At 43.0% G+C, this 16,041-nt stretch overlaps 1 protein-coding gene across 2 annotated transcripts in view; it reads left to right on the top strand.

The window, feature by feature from the left end:
* ATP8B4 (ATPase phospholipid transporting 8B4 (putative)) overlaps nt 1-16,041 on the top strand; it is a 648,069-nt gene that overhangs the window by 572,963 nt on the left and 59,065 nt on the right. For both annotated transcript variants that reach the window (XM_082254031.1, XM_082254032.1), the window contains exons 18-20: nt 4,091-4,206; nt 5,884-6,048; nt 12,169-12,280. In XM_082254031.1, the coding sequence (XP_082110157.1) occupies nt 4,091-4,206; nt 5,884-6,048; nt 12,169-12,280 (393 nt within the window). The remainder of the gene's footprint in view (nt 1-4,090; nt 4,207-5,883; nt 6,049-12,168; nt 12,281-16,041) is intronic.

The following is a 16,041-nucleotide window of genomic DNA, read 5'->3' on the forward strand; positions in this document are numbered from 1 at the left end:
TACATAATATATACAGTACATACAAATTACACACGAAACAGTATTTACAACATTGTTAGTACAAATCCCCTGGCTTTCAATGTTATTTACAAAGTACCCCTAATAGCCATATTTACAATAACATGTATGAATGAGCATGCAATTAGGTTACCTTTTCTCTTCAGGCATGGTGCCTGCAGTGTGTTCAAACACAAAAGAGAAAAAGCATGAGACTTCATTTTAAGTGAGAGAGATATAGTCCATTCTTACCCTTCCCAGTAATTTCATCCTAGTCTGCCATGCAAGAGAAAGTCTCTCTTTCCCACCTCCACTAATATAGACTTATATCCCTTGCTCAGAGCCATTCTGATTGGTGTAGCAATCTTACCCTTCTCCTCCCTCTGGGCGTATATTATTCAGGATTGGACAATTTCCCCATCCCCTATATTGAGCATAACCCAGCCTCTCGATAGCCCTCCTCTCTGGGGGGGGGGGGATTAATCATGCTAGGTCAGCTGCTGGGCAAATTGCCCATCCCTGAACCGACGATCACCTTCATTGCATATCTAAAGACTGAGTCTTTGGAGATATATAAAGGGGAGTGACATGGCCTTCAGTATTATCAGTATTGCCTTGGCCCCAGGATGTCTGGCTATCAGGAACTTAAGTACAGGATGGTACTATTCTGCATATCAATTAGTTTTCTAGTACAAAAAGCAGGGCTGGCATTTCAAATGGACTTGTTAATCAAGTTACTATTGCCTGCAGACGGAAGTCACACAACTTCATATAATTGATAATCATATATCAACTAAATGTAAAATCAAAACTCAATATATACATATATATATTTACACCCATCTATATACAGTCACTAATGGGGATTTATACATAACTCCTAATCGGCAACACAGTAATGGAGATTACACATAAACTCATAAGGCAACATACCCTTTGTGGTTCCCAAACATTTTGCTGTACGATACACTTTTGAGAAGTCACTTTTAAAAATAGTGGACTAGTCCACCCTCCTGTTTCCAGGATGAACAAAGCTACCATGATCCCAGTAGAGGAATTCCCATCCTTTTAAGGACCTTAAAAGCTGTGGCACACAGAATGTTTACTATGGCTGGTTCGACATTGCGGCCAGTCTTTGACTCAGCTCTGGTGTCTCAGACCCTAACTGAATCGGCCAAGCTTTTGCGCCAGGTCCTCGGGGTGAGCAGGTCCCCGCTGCTTATGTTGATTTAGAGGACCAGTTGGTCCATGGGCTGCATTTTATTTGTGATACAGCTTTGGATGCAGCTCCTGTAGTGTCCAAAATTTCTGTTTCAGGGGTGGTGATTAGGCGCGTGCTGTGGCGTAAGAATTGGTCCTCAGTCTAAGCTTCTAAGAAAGCTCTCATTGATCTGCCCTTTCAATGCGATCGCCTGTTTGGGGCTACCCTGGATTACATCATTAAGGGTATCACGAGGGGGGAGAGTACCTTTCTGCCATAGTCTAGGAAAGGGAAGGAGCCTCGTCGCAGATGGGAGCCCTCCTTCTCAGCACATAGAAAATTCTTTCATGCTTCTGGAACCGAGAATAAGGGAAATCGATCTCCTTCAATCTTCCCCGGGAGGTTCCAAGCATCCTTGGTCTGGTAAGCCTAGAGCTAGCTTCTCCAGACCTGCAAAACAAGACCCCTTTAGCATGAAGGTCTGCTCTCACCCATTATTGGGGTTGGGGGACATCTTCGCTGGTTTCCAGCCTTGTGGACCTCCTTCATGAGCATCAAGGGGATCCACACAATGATTATTTTTGGGGGTACCCAGAATGGGGGACAAAGCTTGTCCTTTTCAGGTTTTGTTTTAGGTCCTGAGTCTCCTTGTGCGTATTTAATTCTTGCAAAGGTTTAGGTGATGTCTGAACCACCTAAGGTTCCCCCTATCCCTGTCCAGGGAATTGATTTACCTAGGTCCGATTCTAATTATGACCAGGGTGGTCCTTCCTCTGGACAAACATCAGGAACCACAGGCCGTGATTCACCGGCTGCTGTCACACAGATAGTTCTCTCTCCCATTTTGCATACAGGTTCTGAGTCTGGTGGGATCTACCTTCAAGACAGTTCTGTTTGCACAGTCCTACATGCAGCTCCTTTAGCAGTTTCTGCTCCACAGGAGGATACCAAGGTTCGCGGCGAGATCACAGGTTCCTCTGGCAGACACCACAGGTGTCCATGGGCCACAGTAAGGCCAGTATCATCCTCCGGCTCAAGCTTCTTCCACAATTCCTGCGAGGAATCAAGGATGACAATCTTCCAATCAGTCTGGTGGCCTAAACGCCCCTTGAGGGCTTCCTCTCAGAGAAGACCAGTTGTCCCAGGGGCTGATCTACCATCCTGATTTACAGTTGCTGGTTTTAATGGCTTAGCTATTGAAAGCCAGGTTTTGAGGGATAGAGGTCTGTCTGGATCAGTGATCCCTACTATGGTGAAGGCGAGGACGCAAGCAAAGTAAAGATATACCATTGTACATGGAAAGCGTTGATTGGCACTCATCCTCTATCCTTTTCTGTGGCTCGGATCTCAACCTTTCTTTAACAGGGCGTTGATCAGAAGTTGGCCTTGAATACCATCAAGAGCCAGGTGTCTGCCTTGGCAATCTTCTTGCAGTGACCTTTAGCCTCGCACTCTATAGTTTGTACCCTCGTTCAGGGGGTTCAACATATGGCTTCACTTGTATTGTCTCTTTTGCCGCCATGGGATTTAAATTTAGTGCTCTTTGTTCTCCAGAAACCTCGATTTGAAAATATTCAAGAGATTACCTTGTCTACGTTATCCCAGAAGGTGACATTCTTGGTGGCTATTACCTCGGGCCACAGGGTATCAGAATTGGCGGCATTATCCTGTCGCAGTCCCTATTTGGTGGTCCACAGGGATAAAGTGGTCCATCATTCCTGCCAAAAGTTGTCTCTGACTTCCATTTGAATGAGGACATTGTGTTGCCTTCCTTGTGTCCACAGCGGGCTCATCCCAAGGAATTTGCTTCGCATACCTTGGATGTGGTTCATGCGATTCGGGTGTATCTGGCAGCTACTGAGTCCTTACGGAGGTCATACTCGTTTTTTTGTGGTCATGGACGGACCAAGAAAAGGGCTGGCCGATTCTTCGCCTACCATCTCCTGATGGATCAGACAGACAATGACTCAGGCCTATTCCATTAAACGTCAGGTTCCATCTTTCCCTGTCATGGCCCATTCTACTCGGGCGCAGAGACCTTCTTGAGCCTTTCATCATCAGGCATCAATATCGCAAGTTTGCAAAATTCTGTAAGGTAGATACTTTGGCATCTGCAGATGCTACTTTTGGCCACAAAGTTTTGCAGGCCACTGTTTAGGAGGGTCTGTTCCCTCTTGAGGGGTGTTTTTCTTTAAAGTGTTGTTTTTTCAGACTGGGCTCCTGTGTCCTGGTTAAGGGCACTTATGTTTAGCCTTGGGTTATTTTGCTCACCCCTCATTTTCCTTTTGGCACTGCTTTTGGATGTCCCAATAGATTTATGGATCGCTGTGTCTGTCGATGAACAAAAGAGAAAATTTTTGTGCTTACCGTAAAATCCATTTCTCTGAGTTCATTGACAGGCAAACCCCTCTATGGAGTTCTGATACTTCTAATACTGCCTGCTACTAAACTGATTACCAAGAGCAGAGGGGGGTGGGGTTATCTACCAAGCTGAGGATGGCCCATGGGCGTAGCCAGGTGTTTTTTGTTCTGCCTAGTCCTACTCCTGGAGGAGGCAATATAACCCAGTATGTCAGTATGTATGATTTATGGAGTGCTGTGTCTGTCGATGAACTCAAAGAAATTGATTTTTCAAACTTAAAAACCGCCTTTCAGATCACCTGTTTGTGAATCATTAGGCTGATCCAATAGGTCATACTCTCTCATCTACTACCAAACATAGTGCCTTTACTTAAAGAGGCCACACATTGAAGTAGTCTTGCTTTGTAATGTATTGCCAATGTTTAGTAGGTTCAATAGTATTTAAGTAGAAAACATGCAATGATTATTTGTGTCACTGCATTCTGCATGGTTGATATTTTATTTGCTAATGCAATGATTCTTTTTCCACAGTAAGAAACCCAGAAGGACAGATTAAACTTTATTGTAAAGGAGCAGACACTATTTTATTTGAGAAGCTTCATGTCAATAGTGAAGAATTAATGTACATCACTTCAGATCACCTCAATGTGAGTTTTCTGTTTATTTTGTTTAAGCATTCACAGCATCTTCCCTTTTATTGAGGAGATGATCAATTTTTTTAACAGGCTCTACTTCAAGAGATTTTTTTTCCAGGTAGGAAAATTGCATGGTTTGCCTAGTCATTGATAGTCTCCATCATTTTTCCTCCTCTTGTATTTAAATTTATGGCATAATGCATTATGCACTGGTAATGATTTGTACCATGATTCAAGCTAGTTGTTAAAGCTAAAAATGAATTACTAAGATCCAAAACACCAACTGCACTCTCATTTTTTTTCCAAATATATCTTAAAAACGTTTTTCCACAATTTTTAAATGCTGCTGCTGTTTTCCTGCCTTTGGTCCCCTAAACTTCTGTCCAGGAGTGTGCACAGTGCAGTCACACAGGGCCACCTGACCTCCTGACATAGGGTAAACACATAGGAGCAGAGATTGGTCAGTCCACTTTTCAAGCTAGAGCTGGTTGGTGGAGAAGAGGTGGATAGAGCTTGTTAATGAACATGTCCTCATGCGGCTGTAGTTACACTGAAGAGTGTGGACATAGGGGTAACCCTGCAGGGCATTGGAGCCACCCCATGGACAGGAGTGCACTTTGCCAGGTTTTTAAAGTGGTTGTAGACCTCAGACATGAAACATGAACAAAGCATATCCCTCTATAGTGTGCACTTGTCTCAATCCCGAGCACTAAGTGTAATTTCTGTCTGTTGCTTCATTCCTCTGCAATCAGCATGAATAATTTCTGACAAGATTTCCTGACACCAAGAAAAAAAATGGTGACAGTGGAGGGATCGCCAGCTGATTGACAGCCTCAGCTCTGTTCCTGTGTGCTGTATGGATGGGGTGTGTCCCTTCCCTCCAATTAGCTCCCAGTGACTTCAGTCCTATGCCCCCTTTTTCTGAACAAGCTTTAAAATTCTAGACGTTGAATGGATGTTGCAGATAGACAGATACAACTTGTGTAGGAGGAATAGTTTATTTTCTGTGTGTCACCTGAAGCCAGTCACTTCACTGGATATATGTGAAGGTTTACAACCACTTTAAGTTCATTTGCTTCAAAACAGATGGCCCTGCGAATGAAATCAAGCAGCAGAAAGCACAGCATGTAAGTGTAGCTAATACTTTATAATTAATGTCTTATGGGTTTAATTAAGCTGTATGAGTTGAGCCTCGTTTTCATGGACGAACACGGAAAGCAGCAAAAGACAGAGTACTGCTGCAGCTGGGCTGGCAGGTGGTTGGGCACAGCTGTGGCCTCTCAGCCTGTACAAAGGAATGCCAGGCTGACAGGTGCTACATCTGTCCACTGATTATCACATGTATGTGCAAATGAAGGGGTTACCTGTTGTTAGGGGCAGATGTCCATCCCTGGGCACTTCTGTGTGCATCCAGGGTCAGACATCTGTCCCTCTAACTGCAGATAATCACTCAATGTGTGCATACATTGGGGCGGCTACACCTCCTATCAGCCTGTCATTGCTTTTTACAGGCTTTGCATGCTGCAGCTACGTGCACCCGCCGGTCAGCCCAACCATAGCAATACTTTGGCTTATAACACTGTCCGTGCCTGTTCATCTGTGTGAAGGAGGCCTTTAAGTCAAATAAAAATGTTATTTTCAGCTCACACTTGCAATGTCTATAAATGAAGCATTGTGTTGTTTCACTAGGAGTTTGCAGGTGAGGGCCTGCGGACTTTAGCCTTGGCATATAAAGACCTCAGTGAAGATTACTTTAAATGGTGGCTGAAGATCCATCATGAAGCCAGCATTGCTTTGGAGAACAGGGAGGAACGGCTGGCAGACGTTTATGAACAAATAGAAAGCGACATGATGGTATGTTTTAGTTTAGTTTAAGAGAATGTGAAGAAAACTAAAAAAACAAAGAGCAAAGGTTCCGAATGAAGCTGTTATTTATCATTTTAGGTTAACTTGGGATCCGATACATCAACGCAAACATCAATTCAGCTGTGCTTGATACACTTATTTGGTCTTTAAAATAATACACAAAGTGTTAGGTAGAGTCACATGCTAGAACTTCCCTCAGAAAGATCTGCTTTATATTTATTTTAGCAGCAAAAAGTTTCAGTTTCAGCCTGTGAATAGCTAGTAATTAACAGAAGAGAACATGTAATGAAAGTGAAATGTAGAAATCATTGTCCCTAGGCAGACCTTAAAGTGGAGTTCCACCCATTTTTAATAAATTGGATTACATAGATGTATGTAATCCCCTTTAAAACGACTTTTACCAATGGAAAGGTTTTTTTTTTTTTTTTTTGCTAGTAAATACCTTATTTTCTGCTTTATTTATCCTCTTCTCACTTCCGGGTCTGGTCGGCGATTACATCATTCGGCGATTCGCAGTGTGTGCTGGGATGGCATGAAATCTTGCTTTATTACACAGGAGATGAGCTGCACTGCGTGCTCTGCCCCGTCTCCGCCCCGCCTCCTCTCAGTGAGCTGTATGTATGTAGTGTGTTGAGGCTGTGCTCCGCCCCGCCTCCTCTCAGTGAGCTCAGTGAGGATATAATGCTTTCAGTCCTCGCTCACTGAGAGGAGGCGGAGGCGGGGCGGAGCACGGCCTCAATACACTACATACATACAGCTCACTGAGAGGAGGCGGGGCAGAATACGCAGTACAGCTCATCTCCTGTGTAATAATGCGAGATTTCATGCCCTGAGATACATCCCAGCACACACTGTGAATCACCGAATGACGTAATCGCCGACCGGACCCGGAAGTGAGATGAGGATAAATAAAGCAGAAAATCAAGTATTTACTAGCAACAAAAAAAAAAAACTTTCCATTGGTAAAAGTCGTTTTAAAGGGGATTACATACATCTAAAGTGACTAAAATGGGTGGAACTCCACTTTAAAGTATTATTAAGCCCAAAAGCAAACATTTATTATATTGCAGCTTACCAGTTCTTAGGGCTGGCTCACACCAGATGCAGTCCAGTGCATTTTTATTCTGCATCAAAAACACATGGACTGTGTTTAACATGGATTCCCATGGCCCTAGTTCACACCAGTGCAGTCAACAAAAGTAGAACATGTTGCCCTTTTTCTCTATGAAACACATTTGAAACGTGGCAAAATTTATCAAAAATGCATCGTGTGCACATGTCTTCAGTGGTCCTCAATTTGAGATGAATGTACCAGAACGTATCAAAACTGCATCAAAATGCACAAGCAGAAATGCATTCAGAACATAGAAATTGTGGCCCTGAGATGTGATGCCTGCATTAGTTTTCTTTTTTTTTTTAGCTCATCTTGCTTCAAATCTGTTGTTTTTTTTTTTACAGTAAAAGCTCTCCCTCAGTGTTACAGTTAGAGTATTGGGACAAACCATTTAACACTGGCAGGGGTGTTTACAATGATCAGTTTTTATTCATGTAAAAATGTTACCTCAAGAGAAAAAAAAAACTGTTGCTGTAACTGCTTGTGTAACTTCAGTGTTAGCTGGAGTTTGGCATTTTTTTGATAGTGTATATAAATCTGCTAGTGCCTCTAATGCTCCCCTCCCCCCCAGACTGACAGTGCTGCTGTCCAAATGTCCTACTGTGCTCCTTCATCCGGAGTGGGGGGCACTCTAATACAGGAGGTGTGCTCCTGGGCAGATCACTAGATGAAAACTGAGGGAAAATGCCTAAAATAAGAAAACTAATGCAGCCACAACATCTAATGTTTGGTAAGCTACAATAGATTACATTTTTGATTTTGGGTTTAATACTGCTTTAAATACTCTAGAATTTGTTTTGGAGACAAAGGGAAACTAGGAGATGAAGGTGGCAAACGATGTTTGATGCTAAAGAACCACAGGGATTGCTACTGAACTGTCACAAACTAACCACTTAAGGACCAAGCCTTTCTCTGACACATGTTGTTTACAAGTTAAAATCTGTATTTTTTGCTAGAAAATTACTTGGAACCCCAAACATTATATATATATATATATATATATTTTTTTAGCAAAGACTCTGGAGAATAAAATGGCGGCCGTTGCAATATTTTATGTCACACGGTATTTTTGCAGCGGTCTTTCAAACAGAATAATTTTTTTTAAAATTACACTTCACTGAATTAAAAAAAAAAATGAAACAGTAAAGTTAGCCCAATTTTTTGTTTATTGTGAAAGATGATGTCACGCCGAGTAAATAGATACCCAACATGTTACGGTTTAAAATTGCGCACAGTCGTAGAATGGTGACAAACTACAATACTTAAAAATCTCCATAGGCGATGCTTTAAAAAAATGTAACGGTTACCTGTTTAGAGTTACAAAGGAGGTCTTTTCCAAGAATTTTTGCTCTCGCTCTGACGATCCTGGCGATACCTCACATGTGTGATTTGAATACCGTTTCCATTTGCGGGTGCGACTTACGTATGCGTTTTCTTTGGTGCGTGAGGGGACGGGGCGCTTTAAAAAAAAAATGTTTTTCTTATTTATTTTATTTTATTTTTTATTTTTTTCACTGTTCCTTTAAAAAAAAAAAAAGAAATCTGATTCCTGATCAAAAAAATCTGATCAGGAATGTAAACATCCCTTGTGACGGTAATAGACAGTGACAAGTACTCTTTATGGAGGGATCTGTGGTTTAAAAGACCCCAAATCCCTCCTTGGCACTTAAAAGTTTTCAAAACGCCAAAATCTGCGTTTTTGAATACTGTTTTTTTTTTTTTTTTAAATCAGCACCGTTGGCAGCCGAGGAAACCAAAAGTGATGTCATGACATTGCTTCCTGGGTTATTTCATCGGGGACCCGATCTAAGCCAAATCCGGCTTTATTCGGGACTCTCTGTCCAGCCGGCGGACGTGCCGACTGGTCGCTCAGATGTACCGGTGGGACAGATAACCCGGGCAGAGCGGGGGGGGGGGGGGGGAACGTCCCCTCCCGCTGCTTGTGATAAAAGCTGAGCTGACCTGCTTCGGTTGTTATTACTAGAAAGCCGACTGCCGCCTCTTGAAAACGGTACCGGGGTAATGCCTCTACAACCCCTGCCGACGTACAGTATGTCGGTTTGCGGGAAGTGGTTAACAATTGGGATGCTTAAAGAGGACCTTTTAGAAACATTGTAAGTCTGCATGAATACGTTCTAGGCTGGTCACAATAGCAACAGCAACAATATAATTTTTTTTTTTACAAAAGCGGTGCCTTTTATAATGTATCTTTATTCATACTTTTTCATACCTGCTTTGCAAACGTATGTAGGTATACAGGATACAATTGCTTTTCGTTTGTTAGGAGGAATGAAAAATTGATTAACCACTTGCCTACTGTGCACTTAAACACCCTTCCCATCCAGGCCAATTTTCAGCTTTCAGCGCTCTCACACTTTGAATGACAATTGCGCGGTCATGCTACACTGTACCCATATGAAATTTTTATCATTTTTTTCACACAAACAGAGCTTTCTTTTGGTGGTATTTAATCATCTCTGGGTTTTTTATTTTTTACAAAAAAAAAGAAAAAAGACAGAAAATTTTGAAAAAAAAAAAAAAGTTTTTCTTATTTTCTGCGAGTAAATTTTGAAAATAAATTTTTCTCCCTCACTGATGTGCGCTGATGAGGCGGCACTGATGGGCACTGATAGGCTGCACTGATGGGCACTGATGAGGTGGCACTTATGGGCACTGATGAGGTGGTACTTATGGGCACTGATGAGGAGGTACTAATATGCCGCACTGATGAGCACTGATAGGCGGCACTGATAGGCGGCACTGATAGGCGGCACTGCTGGGCACTGAGAGGTGGCACTGCTGGGCACTGAGAGGTGGCACTGCTGGGCACTGAGAGATGGCACTGCTGGGCACTGAGAGGTGGCACTGCTGGGCACTGAGAGGTGGCACTGCTGGGCACTGAGAGGCGGCACTGACGGGCGGCACTGATAGGCGGCACTGATGGGCACTGGCGGATGGCACTGATGGACACTGACGGGTGACAGTGATGAGCACTGACGGGCGGCACTGATGAGCACTGATGGGCAGCACCATCAGTGCCCACACTCAGTGCCCATAGTGCTGCCAGTCAGTGCTCATCAGTGCCTAGATGAGCAGGCACTGATGGGCACTGACTGGCAGCACTATGGGCACTGATTGTGGGCATTGATGGGGGCACTGATGGCGGGCACTGTGGGCACTGATGGTGGGGGCAGTGTGTGTGTTTTTTTACCTTCAGTAATCAGGGCACTGGTGATCAGTGCCCTGATTACATTTGTCTGTGTCCCCAGCGGCTGTCGGCTCCCCCTCCTTCCTCACACTGCAGTGTCTGTGTGAGGAAGGAGCGCCGGCGATGAGAGATGATCTCATATGTTTACATATGAGATCATCTCTCATTGGACGGCTTGATCACGTGGTGAATGGCCGCTGTGATTGGCCATTCACCACGATCTGTGATCGGCCGTGTCCAAGGGACACGGCCGACACAGATTCCCCCCGATGCGCGCTCGCAGGAGCGCGCGGGGGGGCGTGTCACTGGAGGCCGTTTAAAAACGGCCTCCCGAAAATTCGAGTCCGCGCTGCAGCCGTATATAGGCTGTAGCGCGGATGGGAAGGGGTTAAATGAGCTGTAAAGATACCAAAAATATGATTTTGACCAAATTGATTGCATAAGGCTATAATGTATTTGATAAAGATGGGCACCTACATCCAAAAATATGATTTTATTGAGAATTCTTTGCAGCTTCAACATCACAATCTTTGGTTGGTAAAGCGCAATTCATTTTATCTGGAGGGCTGCTGAAAATCACTTTAGTAATTTGCGTTACATAAAATAACCATGATCTTCTGGGCGCTGCTTCCTTAGTTTCCCCTCTGCACATTAAACACAGGGAGTTGATAGCTCTGCACTACCACCATTTAGATGACAAGGTGTTTTCTGATGGGATGAAATAGAGAGGAGGGGCAGATGATGTCAAGATCTTCACTTTGTACAATCACAGAAAAAATCAAATACAAAGTGTTTCTAAATGGTGGTGGTGCTGAGGGAAGCCACTGGGCCTGCACCAGGAGGATCTTGGCTATTACTGTATATTGCGCAGAATAGTACAGTGCTTTTAAACATTCCCCAGCAGCCCTCTGGATATTAGATATGGATACTTACATTGAACCAGGCTGTACCCATGTATGTTTACAAAAATGATAATTCCTAAGGTTTCACTTTAAAGGTAATAGCAAGTGAAAGCTCTTTGAATTAAACCAGAGATTAAAGTTTTGCTAAACCCAGGATCCTGCATTCACTATATCTGGTCTCCCACAGTACACAGAAGTTGGAAATTCTATTAATTTAGTAAATATAAACTGCTAAATACTTTTTCTCATCAGCAGTATATAGCAGTCTTGTGACTTCTCTCAATGTCTGGCTAACCACTGGTTAAAGCTTTTAGAAAGAGATTTCATTCTCCTCTGACTGTCCTATGAGGCTGCATGACCCCCGCCGCTGTGTCTGGACAGCGCTGATGGCCCTGTGCTGATCACATATACCCTCCCAAAAAAAATCTCTAGCAAAACAGACCAAACTGAGCGTGTGCAGAGTGCCTCCTAGAGCTCTGCTATCAGCAGATGGATTGGGGACTGTAAAAGAAGGGGAATAAACAGCCTTTTTACACAATGCGGAGGATTAACCCCTTAGGTTCCACAGTGAGTATAACAAGTATGCTTTACTGCATATACACGCACTGATTTTACTGTTGTGGGTTTAGTAACACTTTAATATGCATCTAGATTCTAACCTCCACATGCACAAATGTGAAAAAGAGAATATCCAAAATAGCATAGACATGACAGTCTGGTACAGTGTTTTATCTTTTCTGAGAATATACCAACATTATTCTTCAAAAGTAAGTTGCATTGTAAAGGTTGTTTGATATTTTAGAATGCCTTTTTCCTAATAAAATTCAATTTTTTTTCTTTTACTGTGTTAAAACGCGTGGTCACCATTAATATTTCTCTTACAGCTACTAGGTGCTACCGCAATAGAAGACAAGCTGCAAGAAGGAGTGACAGATACTATTGCTAGTCTCCTGCTGGCCAACATTAAGCTTTGGATCCTAACTGGAGACAAGCAAGGTAATTCTTAAAGCGGTAGTAAACTTATAAAAAAATAAAATAAAATAAAAAAAACTTTCCCCCCCGCAAGGTAAAGGCATAATGTGCACAGAGCAGATGAAAAGAACTGGTTAATTACAGTAAAACCTTGGTTTGAGAGTAACTTGGTTTAAGAGCGCTTTGCAAGACAAGCAAAATTTTCAAATAAATTTTGACTTGGTTTACAAGCGATGTCTTGATATACAAGTAGCCTCAAGTCACAGCTGAGTAGAAAAGAGAAGAGAGGCGCCTCTAAGTGTAGCAATATGGTTAAATTTAATGAAGGTACAACATTTAGCAACTCACATGGTTGATGATAGAAACAGGCACATCTAAGGATGCAGGCATCCAGGCTAAAGCTGTCCACATGGACCATCCTCCGCATCGCCATCTACGTCATCCCTTCCATGCTGCCCCTCGCTTTCAGATCGCTTTACTGCAGTGTGGTTTTTCTGGTCAGGATTACAGAGTGGCAGCCGGCGGTGCAGAAGATAGTCTATGTGGATAGCTTTACCCCGGATGCCTGCATACTAAGATATGCCTGTTTTATTCATCAACCATGTGAGTTGCTAAATGTTGTACCTTCATTAAATGTAACCATATTGCTACACTTAGAGGCGCCTCTCTTCTCTTTGATACTCTGTAGCTCCTGCTGGATTTTGCTTCAAATCCCCTTGTGGAAGGGGCTATTAGTGGATGAACATTTTATGGTTGTATAACCTATCGCAATGCTATAATCTTTTTATATGGACTATAAACTGAAGGACTTATGAATAAATGGTTGTGGAACAAATCATCTGAGTTTCCATTATTTCTTATGGGGAAATTCGCTTTGATATAAGAGTGCTTTGGATTACAAGCATGTTTCCGGAACGAATTATGCTCGCAATCCAAGGTTTTACTGTATTTTAAAAAGAAAACAAAAACTGAACGTTTACAATCTCTTTACCATTAGTTACATCTATATTCTGGTCTGGGTGCTGGCAATGAACATGACATACTATTTTAGTTCTCTTTTTTGAAGGCACTACTAGACAGAAGCAGCCTGAATCTGCAACAACTGTGCGCAGCAACCAATCCGCTTCTATTATTTTTATTATCATTAAACAGGGTTTATATAGCGCCAACAGTTTACGCAGCACTTTACAATCTAAAAGGGAGACAATGCAGTTACAATACAATAAACAAAAAGAGGATTAGGAGGGCCCTGCTCAGAAAAGTTTACAATCTAATAGGGTGGGGCAGGTGTTACAAAAGGTTGTAACTGTGAGAAATGAGCTGATGGAAGAGGTCAAAGATTAGCTAGAGGAGTGATAGGCTTCCCTGAAGAGATGAGTTTTCAGGGAATGCCTGAAGGCAGCTAGAGTAGGAGATAACCAGACAGGTTGAGGTAGAAGTAGAGCGTTCCAGAGGATGGGAGAGGCTCTGGAGAATTCATGGAAATCAGCTGGGGAGGAGGAGACAAGGGAACTTTAGAGTAGGAGGTCTTGAGAGGAACAGAGAGAACGGTTTGGGTGATATTTGGAGACAAGATTGGTAATGTAGCTTGGGACAGAGTTGTGAATGGCTTTGTATGTTGTGATTAGTATTTTAAATTTAATTCGCTGGGCAATCGGGAGCCAGTGTTAGGGATTGGCAGAGAGGGATGGCAGACACTGAGCGGTTGGTAAGGTGGATAAGCCTGAAAACAGCATTCATGATAGACTGAAAAGGGAATAGCTTATAGAGAGATAGGCCTATGAGAAGGGATTTGCTATAGTCAAGGCGAGAGATAACAAGGGAGTGAATGAGTAGCTTGGTGGTTTCAGTTAATAAAAAGGGGCGAATTTTAGAGATGTTACAGAGGTGAAGTCTACAAGCTTTTGACAACAATTGGATTTGTGGCTTAAAGGACAGGTCAGAGTCTAAGATTACACCTAGTACCCTGAGGGGAGGGATTGATTGCATTACTGATTTTGATGGAGGGGGGCACGGGAGGGGAGGAATATTACCAGCTCAGTTTTAGAGAGATTTAGTTTGAGGAAGTGGTGCGACATCCATGCTGATATGTCAGTAAGAAAGTTAGCAATGCGAGAGGAGACTGAAGGAGTGAGGGGAGGAGTAGACAGACAGATTTCAATGTCATTAGCGTATAGATACTATTGGAAGCCGTGGACGGCTATCAAGTAACCCAGGGAGGCAGTGTAGATAGAGAAGAAAAAACAGAGTTGTAGGTAACACTGAAGGAGCACTGTGATATGTAGGAGGAGAACCAAGATAGAGCAGAATCTTGAAAGCCAAGGAAACAGAGTTTATTAGGAAGGAGCGGGTGATCAACAGTATCAAAAACCACAAAGAGGTCAAGTAATAGGAGTATGGAGTAGTGGCCATTGGTTTTAGCAGTTAGTAAATCATCTAGCTTTCATCTTCAAAGCTTAACTGGACAAGCTGAAGATAATAGCTGATTGGTTTCCATCTACAACTGCTCCATATTCTGTCTTTTTGAGTTTTAATAAATCCCCCCCCCCTATATGTCAGTAGCAATAACCATGAGTGACAGCCATATAAAATATAATATCCATGTTCCTTGGAGCCCTCTAAAAAATATTTCACCTTGTTATCTTCTCTTAGGCATTTGTCATCTGCCTGCAAATAAACTGACATTTACTCACCTTGTACAGTGGGACAATGGAGGACAATGTTAACTGGGCATTTAAATTGTGAGAGGATAGACTGATATATGATTTGGTGGTGGGGCATCATGGAATTAGTATGCTGAATTACTGCAGGCAATGTCTGACCTTATGAGCCATGTCCCATGTACATGAAGCTGCTACCAGAGCCCTTCTCTCCTATCCTCACCCTGTGCCTTTCTATCCTGGCTCAGACACATCCCTGTCTCCTCCCCCAGAGCTCATTCCTTCCTCCCTGTCTCCTCCCCCAGAGCTCATTCCTTCCTCCCTGTCTCCTCCCCCAGAGCTCATTCCTTCCTCCCTGTCTCCTCCCCCAGAGCTCATTCCTTCCTCCCTGTCTCCTCCCCCAGAGCTCATTCCTTCCTCCCTGTCTCCTCCCCCAGAGCTCATTCCTTCCTCCCTGTCTCCTCCCCCAGAGCTCATTCCTTCCTGCCAACTTGGTTGATACCCCAACCAAGACCACCGTAGCTGAGAAGGAAAGGGGGGTTAAACAGTGAAGCAGTTGGGTAGTCCTGCCTATGGCCCTCCAGCCATTTTGTAACTGTATTTCTCAGCTCAATTCCTGAAGTTAAGTGTTGGGAAGCCATGATGTGGTACATAAAGCATATACACAGGACACCTGTCATCTGAATTGGCCCCAACCCTCTGATGCAGAGATTAAGATATGTTGCCTCTTTTTTCACTGCGGTAATTACCAAAGTTTGGATTGACAGATGGCCACACCCCCCTCCTCTGAATGGTGGACATCCACCCACCCATACCAGCAATCTCTGATCAGTCCTCCGCACAAGATATTGCTAATGTCCAAATACACATACATTATATATACCTTCAAAGTTTATTAGATTCACCTTCACACTTTTGCTGATATTTGGACAAAGATTAGAAAACAGATGTGCTTTTACAAATTTTTGATATTTTCTGGATAAATAATATTAAGAAAAAAAAAGAAAACAGATGTGGTGTCATGCTGAGAGCAGAATTCCTTCCAGGAGCCCATAATGCCTTACATAACTGGTAATATTGCATGTTTGCGTGCTCTGAATATTAGAAATATGTCATTTATTAGAC

Source organism: Pelophylax lessonae (genome assembly GCF_965119305.1).
Source record: "Pelophylax lessonae genome assembly, chromosome: 4".
Classification (NCBI taxonomy): Eukaryota; Metazoa; Chordata; class Amphibia; order Anura; family Ranidae; genus Pelophylax; species Pelophylax lessonae.